General features: G+C 39.0%; 1 protein-coding gene across 1 annotated transcript in view; it reads left to right on the plus strand.

Annotated features, from left to right (window-relative positions):
- The window catches only part of plxna1a (plexin A1a), a 208,318-nt gene that overhangs the window by 55,223 nt on the left and 126,156 nt on the right, over nt 1-26,939 (plus strand). Inside the window, exon 3 of the mRNA XM_022677283.2 lies at nt 4,866-5,048. Coding sequence (XP_022533004.2) covers nt 4,866-5,048 — 183 coding nt within the window. The remainder of the gene's footprint in view (nt 1-4,865; nt 5,049-26,939) is intronic.

Below are 26,939 nucleotides of genomic sequence, written 5' to 3' on the forward strand. Positions count from 1 at the left end.
AGGTTAGGTTGGGTTAAGTTAGGTTAGGTTAGGTTATATTTTGTTTGGTCTGGTTAGGTTTGTTTGCATTTAGGTTTTAGTTAGTTTAGGTCTGGTCTAGTTAAGTTAGGTCATGTTTTGTTTGGTTTGTTCTTGGTCTTGTTAGGTTTGGTTTTATTAAGTTTGTTGGGTCTGGTTAGTTTAGGTTAGGTCTGGTCTGGTTAAGTTAGGTTATGTTTGGTTTGGTTTGGTCTTGGTCTTGTTAGGTTTGGATTTATTAGGTTTGTTGGGTCTGGTTAGTTTAGGTAAGGTCTGGTCAGGTTAGGTTAGGGTAGCTTTGGTTTGGTTAGATTTGGTATAATTTTTGGTGTGGTCTGGTCAGATTAGGTTAGGTTAGAATAAGTTAGTTTAGGTTATGTCAGGTTATATTTAGTTTTGGTTTGGTTTGGTCTGGATTTGGTTAGTTACTGTGTTCACATTTGCCCAAACAGACCACACTAAAAGGTTAAAGGTCTCATTCCATTGTTTTTTCATTAATTTTAAACAGTATAGTTGTGGTCTCTAGTGTAAATGAATGTCACGTGAGCTGTTTTTTGTGGAGAAAAGTGCTCTGGTGTTTCTATTTAGACCTGCTTTAGATCACTGGATTAGTGGTCTCACCCTTTCAGACAGCTTCCTCTTACAGCGTCCACAGTTAATCCTGTTGGATGTGGTTCATCCTTCTTGGTGGTATGCTGACATTACCCTGGATACTGTGGCTTTTGATACATCACAAAGACTTGCTGTCTTGGTCACAGATGCATGTGGCAGGGCATGTGCTGGACTGTAGTACAGGGTATCATTTTGTTCCTGTACAGAGGGCTCTGTGTAGCCTAGCGTGAGCTTAGCCAGCCCTGTGCAGAGCTGTGTAGCAGGGTTGTCTCTTGCTGGGTAAAGGATGAGGGGCAGGGCTGGTCAGCAGCATGGCCGTGCGGGTAGGGCTTCCCAAATGCTCCTCTCTACTAATGAGGTTACGCTGTTGTCTCTCTCTGGGGGGATGTCTTGGGGGGTTGCTCATGTTTGTATGATTTATTGTGTGTGTGGTGGTGGGGGGGTTAGAATTAGGGGTGTGCCATATTGTATCATACACAATAATATTGCCAGTAACATTTTTAATAACAATATTAACAATATTATACCCTGAAATATTGTGCCTTATCGCTCACCTCTAATTATCAGATCAGTGTACTACTTTTTTGCCGTTTTTAGCAAAATAAAAATGATATATCTACTAGAGACTATAGATTATATCTGTCCAGTATCATTTATTTTACTTTAATCCTGGATATATGGAGATATTTGGAGTGCATTATTAGCATCATGATATGATGATTTTTATATCTCAGTTAGGGGTGTGCCATATCGTATTGTATGCAATAATAACATTAAATTTTCATTTTGTTGCAGTAGTGTATTTTTTAAATATATATATTTTTTATTCAGTGTTTTATTATATCGCCAAAAAATACTGTGACATATCGTGATATTATTTTAGGGTCAGATCACCCACCCCTAGTAAGAATTCTGTGTTATCAGATCAGGGTACTACTTTTTTGCTGTTTTTAGCAAAAAAAATATATATATATCTACTAGAGCAGGGGTGTCCAAACTACGGCCCGCGGGCCATTTGCGGCCCGTTTACCTTTTTTGGAGCGGCCCGCGAGGTATTTTAGAAATAGAATGAAAGTTGGCCCGCTGTTAAGCAGGTTTTTATAATGTGAGATTCAAAGTTTGAACGCTAGGTGTCAGAAACGGGCCAAAGAGTCTAAAAGTGGAGAGGGTGCTCATTTCTAGCGCAGAAAAACGGGGCAAAAGAGTCTAAAAGCGGAGAGAGTGTGCATTTCTAGTGCAGAAAACGAACAAAGAGTCTAAAAGCGGAGAGAGAGCGCATTTCTAGTGCAAAAAAACGGACCAAAGAGTCTAAAAGCGGAGAGAGTGCGCATTTCTAGCGCAGAAAACGGACAAAGAGTCTAAAAGCGGAGAGGGTGCGCATTCCTAGCGCAGAAAAACGGACAAAGAGTCAAAAAGCGGAGAGATTGCGCATTTCTAGCGCAAAAAAACGGACAAAGAGTCTAAAAGCGGAGAGAGTGCGCATTTCAAGCGCAAAAAAACTGACAAAGAGTCTAAAAGCGGAGAGGCTGTGCATTTCTAGTGCAAAAAAAACGGACAATGAGTCTAAAAGTGGAGAGGGTGCGCATTTCTGGCGCAGAAAATCAGGCAAAAGAGTCTAAAAGCGGAGAGAGTGCGCAGTTTTAGCGCAGAAAAAGGGCAAAAGAGTCTAAAAGTTGCCGTAATTAAGGAGTTTTATATTAAGAGACATCATGAAATTAAACATCAATTTGAAAAATCTTAGTTTACACAACACTGTCAAAGATAAAGATAGTAAGTCAAGTAAAATGGTGTGTAAATGAAATAATCAGGAAAATGTATTATTTAAAGTGGTATATTTCATTATTTGTTTTATTACAGAGTCTGTGGCCTGTGACTTCAAATATATTTCTCCTTCTGGTCCCCAACAAAAAAAGTTTGGACACCCCTGTGCTAGAGACTATAGATTATATCTGTCCAGTATCATTTATTTTACTTTAATCCTGGATATATGGAGATATTTTAAGTGCATTATTATTAGCATCATGATATGATGATTTTTTTACATCTCAGTTAGGGACGTGCCATATCATATTGTATGCAATAATACAATTTAATTTTAATTTTATTGCAATAGTGTATATTCTTAAAATATATATATTTTTTATTCAGTGTTTTATTATATCGCCAAAAAATACTGTAACATATCGTGATATTATTTTAGGGCCAAATCGCCCACCCTTACTTAGAATTCTGTGTGTTTGGGGGGGGGGGGGAGTTTTTTTCTAGCTTTTGTGTTGGTATGTGGCTCTGTGCCTGTGTTTGGAGGCCTCTGTGTGTTTACACTGGCAGTAATCTCTCATAAAGGAATGAGTGAGCGAGTGACTGAGAGTTAGAGAGAGAGAGAAAGAGAGAGAGAGAGAGAGAAAGAGAGAGGAAGTGGAATATAATTCTCCCTCTGGTCCTGTAGATCTTCAGCCTGTAACGGGTCAGTCCTCCTCCAGGCTAACTGCTGGGTATTAATGTGGCATATCCTCTGTATGACTGTCTGATTGATTCATTCCCATCGAGGCTGCAGTGTGTAGGCTGAAATGATCCAGGTCAGTGTGGAAAGTGTAATTACATCCAAATACGTCCAGAGTTAGTGTGAGTGAGTGTTTATTTAGGTCGGCTCGCTGCATACCTGTTCTGGGGTGTAGTGGTGGGCAGTAAAATAAAAATAATTCTGATATATTAGGGTATTTTTATACAGTATTCTTGTTGATATGATAAAACACTTCTTGTTCTTTGTGAAATACAATAGGTCTCTCTGAGTTGTATATTCATTCTGCACATGAAACTCTTCCTCAACCTCCACTGTCTGCAATAGCTAGTAAAAAAAATTATTTAGAAAAATGAGTCGATCAGAAAAAAAGCACCGTGTCTACATCAACCCGTGAATTAGTATTCATGGCCCCGCCCACTTTGGCTTGTGAGCGTCCAGGCAGCCAAGCACATCTCGTCCGACAGGAGCTAACTAACTACGCTAGGAACAGCATGGCAGTTCATTCCTGTGTTATTTGTGCGAATAACACATCAGTCTTTTATGCTTTACCCAGTAATTCAGAGCTAAGGAACAAATGGTTAGAATTTGTCTATGGAGGAACACCACCAGCCAAGTACAATTAAGATCGGTAGGTGTCTGTTTAGAACAGTTCTGTTTACACTAGTTAAAAGTTACAACTGCCTGCACAGCTGATGTTTGATTTTGATTTATTCTTCCTGACCTGGACTACTCACCTCTGTGTGTAAATAACTATATGTTTAAATAGGATCTCCGGTGGATTTTGCATTTCACAGAGACTATAAGACTCTAGGTCAGTGGCTGAACTGCACTTAAGCAGGGCATTATTACACATGTTGTAAAGTAACATATGACCTTGCAAAAACTGTAGTGTTAAAATGTCTTAATTTTAAAACATTTCTAACTGTTGTCCGTCTCGCTGCCTCCTGGTGTCGCAGTGCTGTTAGCCAATCACAAAAAATCTGTAAAGGGTCAAATACTTTTTCATGACACTGTAAATAGAAAAATCTGATTTGGGCCACATTTATCTACTGTGTGACTATGCTGTGTACCTACTTGTCTCTACTGCTAATTTTTGTACCATACAGCTCTAGAAAAAATTAAGAGACCACTTCAGTTTCTGAATCAGTTTCTCTGATTTTGCGATTAGGTTTACGTTTGAGTAAAATTAATAATGTAGTTTAATTCCATAAACTACAGACAACATTTCTCCCAAATTCCAAATAAAATTATTGTCATTTAGAGCATCTATTTGCAGAAAATGAGAAATGTCTGAAATAACAAAAAATTGCAGAGCTCTCAGACCAAAAATAATGCAAAGAAAACAAGTTCATATTTCATCAATATTTGGTGGAATAACCCTGGTTTTTAATCATACATCTTGGCATCATGCTCTCCTCCACCAGTCTTACACACTACTTTTGGATAACTTTATGCTGCTTTACTCCTGGTGCAAAAATTCAAACAGTTCAGCTTGGTGGTTTGATGGCTTATAATCATTTATCTTCCTCTTGATTATATTCCAGAGGTTTTCAAATTGGTAAAATCAAAGAAACTCATCATTTTTAAGTGGTCTCTTATTGTTTTTTCTTATATATTTTTTTATCATCTCAGGCTTTTATCTGTATGTGTGCAGTGCAGTCACCGCACTCCTTTCAACCCGAATACTCACCCTTCACCCTCTATCCTTCCACAGCCTCTGCAGATCGAAGACAACTTCTGCGGTCAGGACTTTAACCAACCACTGGGTGGAACCACCACCATCGAGGGAATCCCGCTCTTTCTGGATAAGGATGATGGACTGACCTCGGTGGCGGCCTATGACTACCGGGGACACACTGTTGCTTTCGCTGGAACCCGTAGCGGCAGGATTAAGAAGGTAAGCGTGCAGTAATTTTACTTTTTTTTTGTGAATGGTGACAGTTTATCTGGTCATTAAAGAGGTCTTAAGTGAAGGCAGGGATCGACAGAGATCATTGACTCTTTGAAAAAGATGAGTTTACCAAGAAGTTGATGGATGGAATGGAGTGGATATTTATACGTGTGAATGTAATGATGGAATATTAGAGTGATTACCATATTAGAATGAAATGATACGTTTTTTGGGGGAAACTCTGTGTTTATGTGTGTGTGTGGGAGCATTATCCTGCTGAAAACTGCCAGTTAGCAGCCCTGCCATGACAGGCAACATATATGGCGGCAACAACTGCAATCAATCATTTGCAATAACTGGCAACGAGGCTTTCACATCTCTGTGGAGGAATTTTGTTCCACTCTTCTTTACAGATTATTTTTTTATTTAGCCATATTGGAGGGTTTTCAAGCATAAACATCTTGTTTAAGTTTCATTTTTATTTTTTTAACCATTAGAGTAGGACTTGTTTGTGTGCTTTGGGTCATTGTCCTGCTGCAGAACCCAAGTACACCTGAGCTTGAGGTCACAAACTGATGGATGGACATTCACCTTCAAGTTTTTTTTTTTTTAGAATTCATGGTTCCATCAATTACAGCAAGATGTTCAGGTCCGAACGCAGCAAAACAGCTCCAGACCATCAACATGTTTGAGCTTTAGTATGATGTTCTTTTTCTGATGTTCTTTTTCTGTTTCTCTCTTGCTCTATTGTGAAAATACCAAGGCTGTGACTGAAATAACTCCCTACACTCTATCATGCTTCAACACCGGTCCTGGTTTAACTTGGTTTTAATTTTTTTTTATTGTTAGTAAAGCTCTGTGCTGTTACTGAAATAATCTCTGACCTTTACTTTTTATGATATTTAGAAACATAATCCTCACATTAATAAACTACATGGGGACATTTTTGGTGTCTTGTGGGGTCACAGTGTTGCCAGATTAGCCAGTTTTATGCCATATTGGGTCAGCTGTTTTTGAACACACTGTTTGAGGAAACAAGCTTTGATGGTCGGATAAAACTGGCCAGTGTTAAGACTTTGCAGTGCAGAGTAAAGTTGTTTGGGAAATTTTGACTCATCAGTGTTGTAGATATAGAGTTAACCTTTTGACTGATCTTGTACTGTATTTTTTGGACTGTAAGGCGCACCAGATTATAAGGCGCACTATCAATGAACGTCTATTTTCTGGTCTATTTCAATACATAAGATGCACAGGATTATAAGACACATTAAACAACATTAGTAAGGATGTTTCCCTTTAATTGGGGAAACTGGGGGAAACGCCTAATTAAACAAAACTGCAATTCTTAAAATCTCTTCTCCTAAAAAAAAGTGTTTATCTGGATGAGTAACGTGCTTCTGTTTATTTACAGTAAGCTTAAAGGTCAGTTTTTAGTAAAGTTTCTTCAGCATTAAGACTAGGTGCAGCAGAATTAGCATTAGCCGCTAACCACAGGTCTAGCGGGGCATAAATGCCACCCGATTTCACTAGACTGAGGAACCCTAAGCCTTCTGGTAAGCCAGGGCGCTGTCAGCAGGCGATTCCTTCCGTGTAGCTTGTTTTATCTTGGCAAACAAACAGACTACAGTCCAATATACTTGCCTCTGAACGGCAAAAGAGCTAGCACTGCGGCTACACCCAGTGCTGGTGAAACTTCACTGAAAACTCACCTTTATAATGTTTTACTTCAGCGGAAAGTGGCTTTACTGCTCCTTACAACCTCCTTAAGGCACACTGGGAAAAGTAAATGATTTTGAGTGCGTTTTATAGTGGAATATTATCGACCTTTAGCCTGCTGCTAACTCCTGCTAGCACTGCTGGGGCAGCATTAGCATTACCCGCTAAGCGCGTTAGGTGCTAGCTCTTTCGCCGTTCAGAGGTGAGTATATCGGACTGTATACTGCTGCTAACCCCGGCTAGCACTGCTGGAGCAGCATTAGCATTACCTGCTAACCACGCTAAGCACTAGCTCTTTTGCTGTTCAGAGGTGAGTATATTGGACTGTATCCTGCTGCTAACCCCGGCTAGCACTGCTGGAGCAGCATTAGCATTACCCGCTAACCACACTAATGTTACACACTAATGCTGTTCAGAGGTGAGTAAATTGGACTGTATCCTGTCGCTAACCCCGTCTAGCACTGCTGGAGCAGCATTAGCATTACCCGCTAACCACACTAAGCTACGTGGGACGAAACGCTAGCTAATATTACTCTAGCTTACCAGAACTCTCAGAGTTCCTTAGTGTAGCTCTGTCTGGTGGCATTAGTGGAAATCTGGAAATCTAAGCTTACTATGAATGAACAGAAGCGCTTTAGCCTCCCAGATAAACTAGAGAATTTTCAGAAGAGAAATCTTTGCAGATTAAAATCTTTAAAAGAAAATGTTTTTTTTTTTATTACTGTTTTGTTTATTTAACGTAGCTTAGCTTTACCTGCTGAATAAGAAGAAAAAAACATGATCCTGTTCCTTACTAGTGTCACATAATGCGTCTTATAAGCTTTATATTAAAAAAAATAGACCAGAAAATAGACGTTTATTGATAAATTGTTGGAGTTCTGCAGAAGTCAAGAAGTTTAGTCCAGACTACAGGCTTTTCTTCGTTATGCTCACTTGCTTCCAAGAACCTGAATATGAGCTGCTGTGCTGCTGGGTGCTGAGCTGTGCTGTAATCTGGTCTCATAGTCCTTGTGCTTGACCCTGGCTGAAGCTGCCGGAGCCGGAGAGCAGGCTGATGGTGGAGGAGAGTCAGCGGATCTGAAGCAGTATTCCATGATCGGAATCACGTTTCCTCCGTCTGACTCATTCCCTTCCTGTAGCGGCCGCCGCTGCCCGTGTCTTTAGACAGAAATCAATGAGTGAGTGTGTGTTGGGGGGTGTGTGTTCGTGGATCTGAAGAGGAAAAGGAAGCTGTGTATTAGTGTTGAGGATGTGAATGTAATGAGAGATTTGTGTGTTTTTTTTTAATGAAAGTGTGTTTGTGCTTGCGTGTGCAGAAACGTGTATGAGTAAGGATGTTTCCCTTGTCTCCAATGTGCAGCGTGTAATAATCTGGTGAAAACCAACTCTTTTAGACATCCAAGAACGAGTAAAAGATACTTGATAAAGAGTCATATTACATGCCATTCTAAAAATGTGATTTATCTGTGACAATGTCCGTGTTCTGTGGAATATGTGGGCAAGACAACAAGATCTTTTAAAAACAGATTATTAGAAGGAAGGACTTAAATTCACCAGTAGCTAAACATTATTATCAAATCAAAATGTCAAATCATAATGTTCAAGACCTTAGATGCATTAGCATTAGCGTTAGCATTAGCATTGAAACAGTTGTACTTGGTAGAAGAGGTGGAGATGTTAGTAATAAGTTTTTTTTTAAATGTCACCAGGTGGGATGAATAATGAATTTAATTTTTTTTTTTTTAATAGATGTTTTAGGATGTTTTGTAATTAAGCAATAGAACATGAGAGGGAGTGTGTTATCAGGAATAACATCACGGCTGTGATCCGGTCGCAGGCACGAGCCGAAGGCGAGTAGATCATCACGTGATGTTATTCGTGATAACAAATGACCTCGAGTGTTCTATTGCTTTTATACAACAGTTTATTTTTACAAAATGAATAAAGAAAATAAACCGAAGAACAGTAGTTCCACAACAACTGTAACAGAACTGAAACTTAACTACCAAACAGTGTATGGTTTATACAGACTAACACCCCGAAAGTTAGCTTGAAATCAGGACTGGGAATAAGTGAAGATGGTAACGTTAGGAGCGTAAAATAACGCTAATACTCTCCTCTCCTGCTCTGTGGAGTCGTCTTCAGGTGAAAGCTGCGCATTTTTTGAGCATTTCTGCTTTCTGTTTTGCTGGGTGGTGTGGGTTTTAGCTAGCCGGCTGGACTGTGGTTAGGTTAGCGTAGCTTGATTTTTAGCTCAGCATTAACTTAGCTTAGCCTAGCCTGGCTAGTTAGCGTTTTGGCTGTCAGACGGCAGTAACCGAGCGATTTTCTTTCCTTTTTTTCCACGAAAGACGAGTCAGTGCTGCGGGCGAGCTTGCCGCGGCTGAGCGCTAGCCTGTGCTAAGCTAACGCTGCTGCAGGTGTCTTGTGTATATAAGCTGTTACTCGGCAACGCGTCGGCGGAGTGATACAGGTTTAGTGTGAGAAGGCCGTGTGATGTTATCACGAATATCATCACGGCTAGATCACTTCTCAACCAATCAGATTGTGAGGTCGGAACTAACTGTTGTATAAATGATTTTATATCGTTGCTTTTGATATTTCTGATGTTCTTTTGCCAGTTGGTGTCTAGAGGATCATGTGAGGGCCGTGATAAAAAGTGCTAAAAAGAGCAGCTAAACTCTTCAGCATGGCGGAGGCCTGGTTATTGGGCGTGGTTATGGGCATGAAAATGCCACACTTTCCGCACTGTTCCATGGCGTTACCAAACTTCTCTGGCATTGGAAAAGCAATTAAACCCAATAAGGGGTGGGTATACAGTGGAATGGCTACTGCATACTATATGAAATGGCAGCAGGACCTAGTTATGAATATTATTTCTCAGATGTGGAGTGGGAGGGCGTTCTCAATCAGGTCCATTCATCTTCACTGTGTGTAAGACATGGAGTGATACAGTTGAAAAAGAATTCCACAAGCTCCACCCCACTAATTACACAAGATCTATACTATTTCCCACAATAGCCCAACATGTAATAACTCTCCTTCCCAAAGTTACAAGTACAGCTAAATAAAAATATAAAAGAATGAGAGACACTAAATGTACAATACAACAAGGTCAAAGACATAGGCATACGTGAGACAAAAGACACAAGACAATGGTGCAATAGTAATGAGGGGAATTAAAGAGGAAATGACAGTATCGGTATAAGCAAAACCTGTATAACATTAGTGCAAATATAGAGGTATATAGCTTAAGGCTGGAAAGGGAATGAGTGCATACAGTTCTGTAAATGTCACAGTTGTAGGGGGAATTAATGTGGTAATTAATGACTTATTTATATCCAACTAGAAAAGATGGCATTTACTATAAAGGGGTTAAAATCTACATTTTCTGACACATACTGGTTACTTTTTTATGAATACTTGATATATTTCTATACAATGTATTATGTATCATGTATTTTGGACATGAAACTGGCCCTGGCCCGCTTTTCCACTATTTATATTTATATGTTTCAAATTAAGATGATTTTTAAACGCTTTATAAGATAAAATAATGATCACACCTAAAAGACTAAGCTTTTAACAAAAAAGCTATTTAATTGTAAATAAAAGAATCAGTGTTAAATTGTCAAAATGTATTTATATTTATCTTAGGGGTCACCCAGGCAGTTGGTACAAAAGCCCGTGGTGGATTTTTACTTTTAACTAGTGTAAACAGAACTGTTCTAAACATACACCTACCTATCTAAATTGTAGTTGGCTGGTGGTGTTTTTCCTCCATAGACAAATTCTAACAATTTGTTCCTTAGCTCTGAATTACTGGGTAAAGCATAAAACACTGATGTGTTATTCGCACAAATAACACAGAAATGAACTGCCATGCTGTTCCTAGTGCACGATATATCGTTGAAGCATCGCCATCGCGATGTGCGCATGCGCAATTGTCACATCGTGGGACGTGCGATGTTACCTAAGGCAATAAAAACAAACACATCATGTTGTAGTGGTTTGATTCTTGACAAAAGAGATAGATACACAGCGTTCTGAGTGGGGGTGGGGGAGGGGAAGGGACTGTGGGCATAAACACGAGGTAACCGCATGGCCTCCTCATGGCTGATGTAAACGCAGCACAGACAGCCTGTCCAAAGCTGTGCGACTCAGTTACGCACAGTTTTGAGCAGATATTTCCAGTTACAGCTGGAAAAACGCTTTTAATTCCAGAAAAAAACACTGTTTTTTTTTACCTTTTAAAAGGCCATTTATATGCTTGATTATTGTTATCTGAAGTTCTTGGCTGACTTAAATCATTGACTTTCGGTCGGTCGGTCTGGATCTCTGTCAAGAAACAGCGTGCGGGTGGGGGTGGGGCTGGTGATGTCATGGGTCCTGCATTGTTTAATATTGCAATATATATAGCCGAATTTTTTTTTTTTTTTCCAATATCATGCAGCCCTTAATGAATACTAATTCATGGGTTGACGTAGACACGGACGAGTTTTATGTGCAAAAAGAGCAAGAAAGGTGAATTTTAGTGGAAGGACACCTTTAAGTGGTTAACATTTTTTGCTTTAAATGGAAGGGAGGGGTATAAATAGGCCTTGAGGTAGAGGACATGATAAAGCAAATAGTTGTGTAATTGTGTTATTTTTTAATGTTAATGTTTGGAGACTTGGTTAAAGTAATAAACAGAATATATAAGAACAGTGGTGATGAGCTGGTATCTCTGAGGTCTGTGTGTTTTTTGGGGGGTGAGTATGAAGAGCAGAAGCAGGCTGGTGCTGGGTGCAGATCGTTGGTGTTTTATTGGTGTTTATTTGAAGGTAAAGTGGGAGTCGTGCCCTAATGAAATGTAAAGCTGTGGTGTATTGACGGGGCTCATTGTAATTCTCACAGTCTTCCAGCTCCACTGCAAGGCCCTTATTGATTCAGCCGTATGAATATGTAATCACAGGCATAAATCTTTCTATCTGCAGACAGCTGGGGAAGTGTGTGCCTGTGTGTGTTTATGCCTGATCATAAAAGTTTGAATGGCGTATTTCCTGGCTTGTATGAGGTTTTGCTGTATATAGTATAGTATAGTATATCTTATATCGTTCTAAAGGTGTGTAAGGTGTGTGCAGCCTGTGCTTTATCTTCTATTGTAAACATTATGATCACAATTAATTGAGTAAAAAAAAAAAATTGTGTTGTTTTTCCACCTTAAAATGTGATATTTTTACAAAAACAATACATTTTTAAAAATACTTTATTTAGTTCTAAAAAAAGAAATACATAAGAAATCTAATCCACAAGAGAAATCACATCCATATCAGAAATTGCATCTATAGCGGAAATCACATCCACATCACTAATCACATCCACAAAAGAAATCACATCAACAACAGAAATTACATCCACAACAGAAATTACATCCACAACAGAAATTACATCTATATCAGAAATCACATCCACAAAAGAAATCACATCCATATCAGAAATCACATCTATATCAGAAATCACATCCATATCAGAAATCACATCCACAACAGAAATTACATCTATATCAGAAATCACATCCACAACAGAAATTACATCCACAACAGAAATTACATCTATATCAGAAATCACATCCACAACAGAAATCACATCCACAACAGAAATTACATCCACAACAGAAATTACATCTATATCAGAAATTACATCTATATCAGAAATCACATCCACAACAGAAATTACATCCACAACAGAAATTACATCTATATCAGAAATCACATCCACAAAAGAAATCACATCCAAATCAGAAATCACATCTATATCAGAAATCACATCCATATCAGACATCACATTCACAACAGAAATCACTTAAACAGAAATCACATCCACAACAGAAATTACATCCAGAAGAAAAATCACATCAATAACAGAAATTACGTCAACAGGAGAAATCACATCCACAACAGAAATTACGTCAACAACATAAATCACATCCACAACAGAAATTACATCCACATCAGAAATTACATCCACAGCAGAAACTACATCCACAAAATAAATCAAATCTATAACAGAAATCACATCCACATCAAAAATTGCATCCACATCAGAACCTACCTACACACCATAAATCACATCCACATCAAAAATCTTATCCACAACAGAAATTACATCTGTATCAGAAATCACATCAACAGAAATTACATCTGTATCAGAAATCACATCAACAGAAATTACATCTGTATCAGAACTCACATCCACATCAGGAATCACATCAACAGAAATCACATCAACAGAAATCACATCCACAACAGAAATCACATCAACAAGAGAAATTCCATCTATAACAGAAATCACATCCACAACAGAAATTATATTTATATCAGAAATCACATCACCAACAGAAACAACAGAAATTACATCTTTAACAGAAAACACATCAACAACAGAAATCACATCAACAGGAAAAATTACATCCACTTCAGAAATCACATCCACATTAGAAATTACATAATGTAAACAGAAACTACATAAACAGCTGAAACTACAACTAAATCACATCCACATCGAAAATGACATTCACAGCAGAAATTACATCCACAACAGAAATCAAATGTATCGCCTCCACATCAAAAATCACCTGCACAACAGTAATCTCTGTCATAAAAGTACTCACACATCTTGTTTAACAATTCAAGCAGGATTTTGTCATTTTTTCTGAGAAATAAAACTTGTCACTAACATGAGCTTTTCTAAAATCTTGTTTTGGTATTGCTGGTTTGAAACTGCTGGTTGCATGTGAAGATTTTTAAGTCTAATATTGAATAATTTAAGATTACTGGATCATTGAATCAATTTAGTACATTTAAAAATTAAAGTTTAAAGGCACCTCTAGTTTTTATTGAGAGCCATTAGAATCGAATTTATTTTTTTTTACGTTTGGTGTAAAGATGAGTTTAGGTTGTTGTAAGCAGACAGTTCTCCTCCACCCAAAACCTCCTGGGAATAAAACTCTCGACCCATATGCCTTATTTTGACGTGCTATTAATCATATTAAAGATATGTTAATATGGGTGTCAGGGGGGGCATATGTTTGCTACTTCTTTCAGTAGTTCTGTTGATCTTTCTCTCATCTTCCTCTCGTCTCTCTATCGTTCACTGTTGACTCAGGGCTGCTGGGTAATCTGTATGCACGGGAGTGCGCTCTACTACAGCCGGCCGCATCGCATGTGGTCCTCAAAGAACATCTTCTTCTGCAGCCGTAGCCCCGAGGCTAAACCCTACGCCCAGACTGCCAATTATAAAGCCCTGTTAAATAAGGCAGCGGTTAGCCCGCGGGCCGAGCAGTGTGTGTTTTTGATGTTTGTATATCTCTCTCAGAGCGCGGCCGGTCTGCAGACCGAGCTTCAGGAGACCCGGCCCACCGAAGACCTGCGCGGGCCTGCCGCTTGATTTCTCACTTAGCAAGTTAGCCGGGCTAATTAGCATGTTAGCTCAGCCACACGTGTACCCCCACCATCATTTAAATGTCACTTTAATTAAGAAGCATGATGTGATTTGAGCTAATTTGCCAAGCGAATGGTAATTACCGATAACATTTGGAAGCAATGAGGGAGAGGAGGTGTTGGGGGGGGGGGGGGGGGGGACGTCTCCTTGTGGAAATCTCAGTTGATTGGGAACGATTAATGATTTACGTCGTCTCGTAGCCTTGTCTTGTTTTCGGGGAAAAACCATGTAGGTTGGAGGTGCAGGCTGCTGAGCTTCTTGCACAGATTCTGTCACTGAATAATGTAGGAGTGTAAAAAAATATTGGTATTGTATCATATCATCATATTTTGTTTTTTTAATACTGTATTGATTTTCAAAAACACACTCCCGATCATAAGTTAATATGCTAAGATTGGTGTCAGAAGTGGTTCATTTAGTGTTGTGTTTAAACTCCGACCACTAGAGGCCAGTGTTGTACTTATGTTGTTAGAGGAGGAGTTGGGAGGGGGGACGTCTCCTTGTGGAAATCTCAGTTGATTTCAGTTGATTGGCGGAGTGATACAAGTTTAGTGTGAGAAGGCCGTGATGTTATTACGAATGTCATCACAGCTAGAACACTTCTCAACCAATCAGATTGTGAGGTCGGAACTAACTGTTGTATAAATAATGATATAAAATTGTTTGCTGCTAGAAGCTCTGCAAAGAACTGTGTGGAACATCACAGCCAAACACCAGCAGAGGAACAGTATGCTAGCTAGCGTTAGCCAGGATGCGCTTTCCCCGCGGGTCTGGTACGTTTACTGTAGTTAAGTGTGAAAACTGCTTTTGAGCCTGGAACTGGTGTGAAGTACCAATCCTAGGTCTTTCTAAATTTGGTGGTCTGGGGTTTACATTCAATTAATTTTAAATATATAAATACTGTACCTTAAATGATAATATTAATGCAGATTGAAATGTTTTATTTGTTATTATATTGTAAATTAATTTTAAACTTCTATCTTACACTGAAAATTTGAGGATTTTTTTTGTTTTGAAAGTGAAGCAAGGTTACTTGCTGGAAAGTTGTTGGAATATCTCTTTCTATTAGTTCTATTAGTATTATGACGCAGTAAAATAAATTGCAGACTGCAAAAGCACATTGATTCCTTTATATATTGTGCAAATTTGTAGGACAAAACAAACCCTGTAGTAATCCCAAGCTTCATTTAAAGCCTTAGGACCCTATTGTACACCCTGCGCAAGGCAAGTCACGGTGTTAATTACTATCTTACACCCTGTCAACAGTCTATTTTCACACCTTGTGTCCACACTGTTTGTTGCCTGTGTTTTTCGAGAATAGGAACCCTAATGTTTATATTCTATATACTCCTGACAGTAGGATAAGCCGTAAAAGCTACATAAGTGTAGACATGGTACATGAGTACATAAGTGGTACATAAGTGTAGTCTCCCCATTTAAACAGATAGAAGGCTGGTTTTGTATTTATGGAACTTGTTATCCTGTCGGCTTTGGGCCTCGTCTGACATCACTACAGCGGTGTTAGCATGGCCCAGTTAGCCAATAGGTAGATTCCACAGTCTTTAAGCCCCATGGTTAGCTAACCGTGTTAAGAAAACCAATCCATGCTCATGTGGAAAAGCCACCAGAACGGTCCCCCTTCCACATTCAGAACCATTCAGCCCTGCAGTGGAAAGTGACTGCTGAGCCACTGTCTGACAGGCTGTCATAGCTTCCTGTCTAAATCCCTGGAGACTACCTGTCCAGGTAGCACACTTTATCCCCAGCGTCGGTCCTGTCTGCATCCTATACATTCCACACCAGCAGACACATATACAGGCATGCATATAAATAAACACTGTTCTCTATGGATCTACTGTCTACATTTCTTTTTTATCCCAGACCACCATCCACTGACCACACCCCCACCCCCCGTCCAGAGACCAGAACTTTCTTCCATACATAATGTGTAACAAATTAATTAAATTTTACTGGGAAATTCAGTAACAGTGTGCTGAAACGACCATCCCTGCTAAGCCTAAAATATTCATTTTAAAAACTGGGGTGTCGGATCGCTTTTCTCTGGAGTTTTTCTTCTGGCCACATCACGTGTCTTTACATACTTACATCACAACTACAGCCTCTAAAAGAGGATCCGGCTCAGTTTTACTGAATGCGAGCGGCTGGTGGAGCAATGGAGACTTCAGAAGGGGAAACTCAGAGCTCAGTAGCTCATTTACACATAGTAAAAATGAAGCAACAAAGGAGTGAAGTTTCTGACTGACCACTAACCTGGAATCAGATTCATCCGCTCAATCCCAAAATGTACGAACATCAGCGTTTAGTTTTGCGTCTGGTGTTATTTTCATTCAACATCACTCGTTCATAAAGAGCTAGAATATCTTTACATGTATATTACCGTAATAAAGTTTCTGAAGGGTTTTCTTCTGAATACTTCACTACATCAAAAATCCATCCAAAATCTATTGATGAACCACATCCAACAGGATTAACTGTGGACGCTGTAAGAGAAAGCTGTCTGAAAGGGATGTTCAGGTGCTAACCTGGATTGTATCCAATAAAAAACATAAATCCACGGCTGTTCAAATCTTTAATATTGTACAGTAAACTGTGGCAGATGGGTTTTGACTGAGAGACTGTGACTCTGGAGCTGAGAGGACAGCTGTGTCAGGTACTCACACTTTTTACAAGGTGCTTAACGGTTTTATTCTCGGTTCCAACCTTGCGCTAAATTGCCCTTGAGAAGCACTTAACCTGGAGGTCCGCGGGGGGATCCTGCACCAATGAAGCTAAAATTAGCTGATAATGGATAACTCTCGTAAGTAAAGGCACACGGGATATTGCACCTCATGGTAGGACAAACAAAAGATAATTAGGAGCTGCGTGTACAGTATGAAGGAGGGGATGACATTGGTAAACTGCCAGTGTTTCCAGGCATGCGAGTGGTTAAAGATACACTGTAAAAAAATGTTCCCTGTAAAATTACAGTAAAATATTGGCAGCTGGGTTTTTTACAGTTTCTATACTGTATTTTATTTTTTTTAAATAAAAAAACTATGAATTTCAATAAATACAGAACAAATACTGATATACAGCTTTTTGCCATATATATATATATATATATATATATAGCTCTGGAAAAAATAAGAGACCACTTCAAAATGATCTATCTTTATAAAGGGTTTATAAATGGTTTGCAGTGAGTTTATTAATGGTTAATAATTAGGTTGTAAATGCCTTAAAAATATTAATAATCAGTTATAAGACATATGTAGAAAGGGCAACAATATAGATGGCTGTGCGTTCACTATTTGGCAAACAACAGGTCATTGTTGCCCTTTCTACGTATGTGTTATAACTGATTATTAATGATTTCTAAGGCATTTACAACATAATTACTAAGCCCTAAACCCCATTAAAAAAACAGTGAAATGTAATCAAGAGGAAGATAGATGGTGACAAACCATCAAACCAAGCTGAACTGCTTGAATTTTTGAGCCAGGAGTGGCAAAAGGTCAACCAAAATCAGTGTGAAAGGCTGGTGGAGAGCATGCCAAGACACAAGAAAGCTGTGATCTAAAATCTGGGTTATTCTACCAATTATTGATTCTGAATGCTTGCTTGGATAAAACTTTAGTATTGTTGTTGTTTCTAAATTAAAAAAAATATTTTTTTTTTTTGCAGTTGTTAGTTTGACCATTTCTCTTTTTTTTTAATAAATGCTCGTCAGTAGTTTATAGAATAAAACTTAAAAAAATTGATTCTATATTCATTTTACTCAAAACATATACCTATAAATAGAAAATCAGAGAAACTTGCTACATATATATATATATATATATATATATATATATATATATATATATATATATATATATATATATATATATATATATATATATATATATATATATATGGAAGATATATGTACTTATCACTGGTTGTTCGCTTTAGAGACTAAAATGGCTTTTGGAAAACTTTTTTTGGAGAAAAGTTACGTCTTTCTGAGAGTCTCTAAAATCATTAATTATTGGGGAAATGCACCCATATACTATAAATAGCTACTATATAGCTATCAAAATACAGTAAAATTGTAAATAAAGCTTTTAACTCGCAGAATTAATTGTTTTACAGTGTAGTAAAGACGTGCTGGGTGCTGTGGGGTTTATGTGGGGTTGTGTTCTGCTAGATGCTAGATTACTGCCCCATTTTCTGGCCCATTTGCTTTATATGGCAGTGAGGTAGCCACGCTATGTGTTGGCAGCAGCGGCCAGATGTGACCTCACTCTGCAGCTTTGCTTACCGTCAGCTGATCAGCAATCTTCCTCTAACTGATCCCTGAACAGCTCAACTGATTTTAGAGATGAAAAACTGGAACCAGAGGAATGAAAGACAAGTCTAAATTATATCTGCTAACAAATCTACCATGAAGTTTTGTATTTGTCCATGTAAAAAGAGTCATTATAATCAAAAATATAGTATATTAATAAAGTAGAACTACTATACTACTGTACTTAAGTACTAAAATGCTGTATCTGTATCTACATGATACTAAACACATGGAATTATTTAGTAAACAGTAAAAACAAAAAACAAACCAGAATATGTTTTATATTTTAGATTCTTCAAAGTAGCACCCTTTTGCTTAGATGACAGTTTTGCACATCTTGGCTGGATTTTCTCAGCCAAAGTCAGCTTTATGAGGTACCTGGCATTCAGGCTTTCAGTTAACAGCTGTGCTGAACTTGTCAAGAGTTAATTACTTGAATTTACTGTCTCTTAATTTTAGTTTAAGAGCATCAGTTGTAAAGTAGTGAAGAGGTAGAGTTATACAGGTATACAGTGAATAGACCTATTTGAGTAATGTTCTAATCCACATTGTTTATGTATTACGACAAAAAATACAACTAAGTAAAGAAAAAAAGACTTTAAGAAATGAGTCAATCATGAAAAATATGAATAACTTTAAAAAGTGCAGTTGTAAAGATCGTTATGATGAAACTGGCCCTCATTAGGACCGCCCCAGGAAAGGAAGCTGCCTTTGTTGCATAGGATAAGTTCATCAGAGGTACCAGCACCCCAGATAAGTATTTTGGTTTGTTAAACAAGTTTAATTTTACTGCATGATTCCTTTTGTGTTCCGTAATAGTCTGAATGACTAAAAAAATAAATACAAATAAATAAAAACATTAAATGAGAAAGTTTGTCCAAACTTTTGACTGTTACTGTATATGATATTGTGATTTTGTAAGCATTTAAATATAAAATAAAAAAAATAATAAAAGCGGAGAGAGTGCGCAGTTCTAGCGCAGGAAAACGGGCCAAAGAATCTAAAAGCAGAGAGAGTGTGCAGTTATAGTGCAGAAAAATGGACCAAAGAGTCTAAGAGAGGAGAGAGTGCTCAGTTCTAGCGCAGAAAAACGGGCCAAAGAGTCTAAAAGTGGAGAGAGTGTGCAGTTCTAGCGCAGAAAAACGGGCCAAAGAGTCTAAAAGTGGTGAGGGTGCTCAGATCTAGTGCAGAAAAACGGGCCAAAGAGTCTAAAAGCGGAGAGGGTGTGCATGTCTAGCGCAGAAAAACGGGGCAAAGAGTCTAATAGCAGAGAGAGTACGCAGTTGTAGCGCAGAAAAACGGGCCAAAGAGTCTAAAAGCGGAGAGGTGGCGCATTTCTAGCGCAGAAATCCGGCCAAAGTGTCTAAAAGCAAAGAGAGTGTGCAGTTCTAGCGCAGAAAAACAGGCCAAAGAGTCTAAAAGCGGAGAGTGTGTTCAGTTGTAGCGCATGTTTTTTAAATGCTGCGCATCAGTATTAAGGACTGTGGCTGTGTGTTTTTGTGTGTATTTGAATGTGCCTCATGCCTCTTTGTCCGCTGTGGAGAATGCAGATAAAGCTCACCTCATGCCAGCGAGGGAAAGCTGCCCGCAGGCAACAGCTAACACCCCGGCATCTGCGCCTGCCCCGTACATCAGCCTGCGCTGCTGCTGCTGGACAACTGTAGCATCCGCCGCTCTGCGCAGCCCCCGCCGCCGCAACACAAGCAGCTGCTCCAGTCTCGCACCATCTGTCCATCTATCAGTGCCGGCACAATGCTGAGACTCTGCAGCCCGTCACACACATTAGCGCAGCGCGCAGCTCTCCCCCGGGTCCTCCCCGCTGCGCCGCTGCAGTTGTAGGGCACTGAACACTGGCTGGACTGTTCCCCAAATAAATCTGTTACACAAATCTACTTCCACGTCTGATGGAGCAGACGATGATAGCGTGAAGTGAAATGCTCCTAAATGTAGTCTAAATATATCTAATTTACACTGGGTATTAATACAGAAATAAGTTTGAAATTAATTATAAGAAAATATATTTTAGTAACAGTGATATTATTTTTAATTATGTATTTAATTATTTATGTATTTATGTATTTAATTATTTAATTAAGTATTTCAGTATCACACCCCAATTGCATTTAATCTTTTAGTTGTGGAGTAGAAAAAAAAAAAATCTTTAACATTGTCTAATATAAACATCGATAAATATTAAAATTGACATTAAATCAGCGATTTTACATATAGACATTAATTTTTTTTTTTTAAATCTAAAATACCCCAAAAACGCTCCTCATTTCTGCAGCGTTTCTTCGTCTTACCTTGGTTGGAACAGTCAGAGTCACCTGGAATTCAGGCTTTCAGTTAACAGCTGTGCCCCGTAAAGAGTTCCTTTTTAATCATGTTTTCAGTATTTCAGTATTACTCCCCTGATTATACAAAACATCCAATAAACTCTGTTTTAGTTGCATTTAATCTTGTGGAGCTGTGGAGTAAAAAAAAAACAAGCTTTCTAACAAACAATTGTCTAATATAAACATAGATAAATATTGAAATTCTGACATTGAATCAACATTAATTTTACGTTTTTTTGCGACTCTGAATCTATACTCACAATAATGCTTCAAGATGAAATGTGTTCCACACAAATAATAATACTACATATATATATATATATATATATATATTTTTTTTTTTTTCTATTTTTTTCCATTTTCTCCCCAATTTACAAGGCCAATTACCCAACCCACTAATTAGGACTCCGCATATCACTAGTAATACCCCAACACACCAGGAAGGTGAAGACTAGCACATGCCTCCTCCGATACATGTGAAGCCAGCCACCGCTTCTTTTTGAGCTGCTGCTGATGCCGAGTAGCATCACAGCGCACTCAGAGGAAAGCGCAGCGGCTCGTCTCTGATACATCAGCTCACAGACACACTGTGCTGCGGACATCACCCTAGGAGTGATGTGGGGAGAGAGCGCCATCTACCCACCCGGAGGGAGCAGGGCCAATTTTGCTCCCTCTGAGCGCCGGCAGCTTTATGGCAAAGCTGCATGAGCTGGCGTTCGAACCTGCGACATCCTGCTTATAGTGGCAACGCCTTAGACCGCTCTGTAATAATATTTTTATTAGCACATGTGTTACGTATGAGAGGGTTTGACGTAAGAGCAGAAATATATATATTTAATAAAATAAACAAACTAATAAACTAACAAAAAAACATGATGAACAAAAGTATTACTGAAAGCAGACACGTGTAGGGAAACGTAAAACGAAAATAAACAATACAAGGATAACTAAACTATGAAAACTAGACAAGGAATACAAAACTCAAAAAAGACTTAACTAGAAAACAGGAACCTAACAACAAGCAGCATGAGCCACAAAACAAACCTGACAAGACTACAGACAGCAAACAAACCTGACAAGACTACAGACAGCAAACAAACCAACAAAAGACTAGACAAAGAAGACTTGAAACAAAGCTGCTTATATACACGAGGAGGGAACAGGAAACTGGAAACACCTGAGGATCAATCAAGAGGGGGCGGGGTTACAAATAACTGATGACAGGGCGGGGCTAGGGCGGAGACAGGACCAAAAACACAACAGTAGCACATGGCTGGGAAACACATGACAGGTAAACAGAGGGGAGGAGCACAAGAGAGAGAAACACAAGACAGACATGGGCTAAGCTGTGACAAAAGGCTAGTGCTGGGCGATTTTCACAATTAATTTGATTAATTCGAATTACTTACTATTATTTTATTATTTATTTTCAAAATGGGCTAATCGCGATTTTCATATAGACATTTAAAAAAAAAATTTAAATCTAAAATACCAAAAAACCCTTCTAATTTCTGAAGTGTTTATTCGTCTTATCTTGGTTACCGGCGCCTCCCACACACTAACGCGCGCTAATTAGTCTGAGGACTGAGCTCGTACCAAAAAAAAAACTTCCAGCACTTTCAACACAATGGTTGGATATGATGGGATAAAGCTTATTTTTTTCTAGAAATAAATCCTAGCGTTTTCAAAAACTGAAGCACCATCGCTCTCCGGTGAGCATTTGTGATTAATTGTGAAAACAATAATAATCTCTCCTTCAAAGTTTCTACTGTGAAGTATAAACCAGTGCCCGTCAGTATGCGAGTTTCTCCGCATGAAATGGGCTTGAAAACAACGTTTTGAATCAATGCACACTATAACATTATGGGTGACATACCAGAGTTCAAAAGAGGACAAATTGTTGGTGCACGTCTTGCTGGAGCATCTGTGACCAAGACAGCAAGTCTTTGTGATGCATCAAGAGCCACGGTATCCAGGGTAATGTCAGCATACCACCAAGAAGAACCAACCACATCCAACAGGATTAACTGTGGACGCTGTAAGAGGAAGCTGTCTGAAAGGGATGTTCGGGTGCTAGCCCGGATTATATCCAAAACTACTATAACTCGGTTAATAAAAGATAGACCCACAATGGTTACAGAAACAACTTAAATCTGACAAAAGTAATAATAAATAAAAATGCTATAAAATGAACAAATGAAAGTCAGATATTGCTTTTCAACCATGCTTCAACAGAATTATTTTAAATATAAATTCATGAAGCAGGTCTGGTCAGAAATGATGGTACCCATACCTTATTATTTCGTTGCACAAGCTTTTGAGGCAATCACTGCAATCTAACTTTTGTTACCATTCGTATTATCTGTCTCTTTGATTTGTCCTCAGTTTTCCTCCTGCGGCAACGTCCAGGGAGGTTGGCTACAGTCTCATGGATGTTAAATATTATTTATTATTATTTATTTATTATTACTTTAGTCAGATTCAAGTTATTTCTGTGACCATTGTGAGTTTTTCTTTCATTAACAGAGGGATATATATATATATATATATATATATATATATATATATATATATATATATATATATATATATATATATATATATAATTGTATTTCTGTATTTCTGTGTGGATGTCATTGACCTATGAAATATAGTATGTGTATATTGTGTGTATATTGTGTATATACTGACAGTGAGCCGGAGTGGGCAGTGTTATGTACAGTGAGTGTATTTTGGCGGCTGCACTGTGGAGGTGCCCTCAGTTCTTTGTGTTTGAGTTGATGAATAAACAGTAGGTGTGTGAACAGTGTGAACAGTGTGTGTGTGAACAGTGTGAACAGTGTGTGTGTGGAAAGGCTTTAAGTAAATAAAGCAGGGAATAATGGGTGGGCCGTGCCCCGGCGGTGGGCAGCTCTCGGCGTCTTGGCTGGCGAAGCCCCTGTCACCAGGGCAGTGGCAGTGCCGCCTCCGGCTGCTGTTGTTGTGGAAACCGAGTGCTTCATGTGTCTAATCTGCATATGTGGGGAGCCTGCCATCACAGCGTCTCTCCTCCCTCTTCCCTCTTTCTTCCTTTTGCACTCGTTCTCCCTCGCTCCCCTTTATCCCTCTTTCTCCACTTTTCACTGCTTTCAGCCGTGCACAGCTGACCCACCCTGACCCTGCTTTAGTTACAGGGGCACGAGTGCCAGCCTGAATCGTAATGCGCCTCGCTGCTTTCTGGGTTGCCAGATCAGCGGCGGCACGTCTGCCCTCGCCACAACTTCCTCTTATCTGCTGTCTTAATGCTGACAACTAAAGTGTTCTGCCATAATGCCCTAAAATAATAACTTAACCTTCATATTATCAATGCAATAACTGTTTTCACAACACTGCAACAAGTTATAATTACGTTGGCACAAAAAATATATTAATTTATATCACTTGGTATCACTTGATAGCCCCAAGAAAGTATTTGCTTCTTTGTCTGATTTTATATTTTGTCAGATTATTAAACACACTGTATTATCAGACAAATATAAACTAATTAAATATTAAAAACTGTTTTAAAATTATGATTTATTTTATCAAGGGACAAATCTATTCAAACCAACCTGGCCCCATGTGGAAAACATAAATATCGTTACATCTGGAGTAAATTTAACACATAATTTCAGAAAAAGAACTTCATACTGAAAGTCAAACATGGTGGTGGTAGTGTTGTGGTGGTCTAGAGCTGCTTTGGAACTTTGCTGTATTGAGGGAGACGGAGAAATGATTGAGGGATTGGAACTTCGCTGTATTATGGGTGAAAGCGGGATGGGATTGAAACTTTGCTGTATTGAGGGAAATGGAGGGATGGATGATTGAGGGATTGGATCTTTGCTGTATTAAGCTGTTGTATGGAGAGATGATTGAGGGACTGGAACTTTTCTGTATTTAGGGAGAAGAAGGAATGATTGAGGGATTGGAACTTTGCTGTATTGAGGGGGAGATGGATGGATGATTAAGGGATTGGATCTTAATCATCCATGGATCTGCTGTATGGAGAGATGATTGAGGGACTGGAATTTGCTGTATTGAGGGAGATGGAGGGATGATTGAGGGATTGGAACTTTGCTTTATTGGGGGAGATGGAGGGATAATTTAGGAATTGAAACTTTGCTCTATTGAAGAAGGAGAGATGATTGAGGGATTGGAATTGTGTCTATTAAGAAAAATGGGATGATTGAGTGATTGGAACTTTGCTGTATTGAGGGAGACAAATGGATGATTGAGGGATTGGATCTTTTCTGTATTAAGGGAGATGGAGGGATGATTGAGGGACTGGAACTTTGCTGTATTGAGGAAGATTGAGGGATGATTGAGGGATTGGAACTTTTCTGTATCGAGGGAGATGAATAGATAATCAAGAGATTGGAACTTTGCGATATTGAGGAAGGCAGAGGGATGATTGAGGGATTGGAACTTTGCTGTATTGATGGCGATCGATGGATGATTGTGAGACTGAATCTTTGCTGTATTGAGAGAGACGGAGGGATGGATGAATGAGGTACTGGAACTTTGCTGTACTGAGGGATACAGAGGGATGATTGAGGGATTGGATTTTTGATGTATTGAGGAAGATAGGAGGGATGATTGACGGATTGGAACTTTGCTGTACTGAGGGAGACAGAAGGATGATTAAGGGATTGGATTTTTGCTGTATTGAGGAAGATGGAGGGATGATTGAAGGATTGGAACTTTGCTGTGTTGAGGGAGATGTAGGGATGAATGAGGGATCAGAACTTTGCTGTATTGAAGAAGATGGCAGGTTGTTTGAAGGGTTTGGAACTTTGCTCTATTGAGGGAGCAGGATTGATGATTGAGGGATTGGAATTATGGGTATTAAAGAAAATGGGATGATTGAAGTATTGGAACTTTGTGTATGGAGGTAGATGGCGGGATGATTGAGGGATTGAAACTTTGCTGTATTAAGGGGGAGATGGAGGGATGGATGATTAAGGGATTGGATCTTTGCTGTATTAAGCTGCTGTATGGAGGGATGATTGAGGGATTTGAACTATGCTGTATTGAGGGAGGCGGAGGGATGATTGAAGGGTTTGTAACTTTGCTTTGTTGAAGGAGTTGGATAGATAATTGAGAATTTGGAGCTTTGCTGTATTGAGGGAGAAGGAAGAATGATTGAGGGATTGGAATTTTGCTGTATCAACCTAGGCGGAGGGATGTTGACGGGATTGGATTTTTGCTGTATTGAGGGAGATAGAGGGATTGGAACTTTCTGAATTGAGGAAGACAGTGGAATGATTGAAGGATTGGATCTGTGCTGTATTGATAAAGATGGAGGGATTTGAACTTTGCTGTATTGAGGGAGAAGGAGAGATGATTGAGGGATTGGAACTTTGCTGTATTGATGGAGATCGATTGATGATTGTGAGATTGAATCTTTGCTGTATTAAGGGAGACAGTGGAATGATTAAAGGATTAGAACTTTGCTGTATTGAGGGAGAAGGAGGAATGATTGAGGGATTGGAACTTTGCTGTATTGAGGGAGATTGAAGGATGATTGAGGGATTGGATCTTTGCTGTATTGATTGGGATGGCGGGATGATTGAGGGATTGGAACCCTGCTGTATTGAGGGAGACAGAGTGATGATTGAGAGATTGGAACTTTGCTGTATTGAGGGAGATGAATAGATAATCAAGAGATTGGAACTTTGCTGTATTGAGGAAGGCAGAGGGATGATTGAGGGATTGGAACTTTGCTGTATTGATGGAGATCGATGGATGATTGTGAGATTGAATCTTTGCTGTATTAAGGGAGACAGTGGAATGATTGAGGGATTGGATTTTTGCTGTATTGAGGGAGTAGGGCGGACGGATAATTAAGGGATTGGAACTTTGCTGGATTGAGGTAGATGGAGGGATGATTGAGGAATTGGATTTTTTGCTGTATTGCAGAAGATAGATGGATGAGTGAGGGATTGGATCTTTGCTGTACTGAGGAAGATGGTGGGATGGATGATTGAGGGATTGGAACTTTTCTGTATTGAGGGA

The sequence above is a fragment of the Astyanax mexicanus genome, chromosome 13 (genome assembly GCF_023375975.1).
Source record: "Astyanax mexicanus isolate ESR-SI-001 chromosome 13, AstMex3_surface, whole genome shotgun sequence".
Lineage (NCBI taxonomy): Eukaryota > Metazoa > Chordata > Actinopteri > Characiformes > Acestrorhamphidae > Astyanax > Astyanax mexicanus.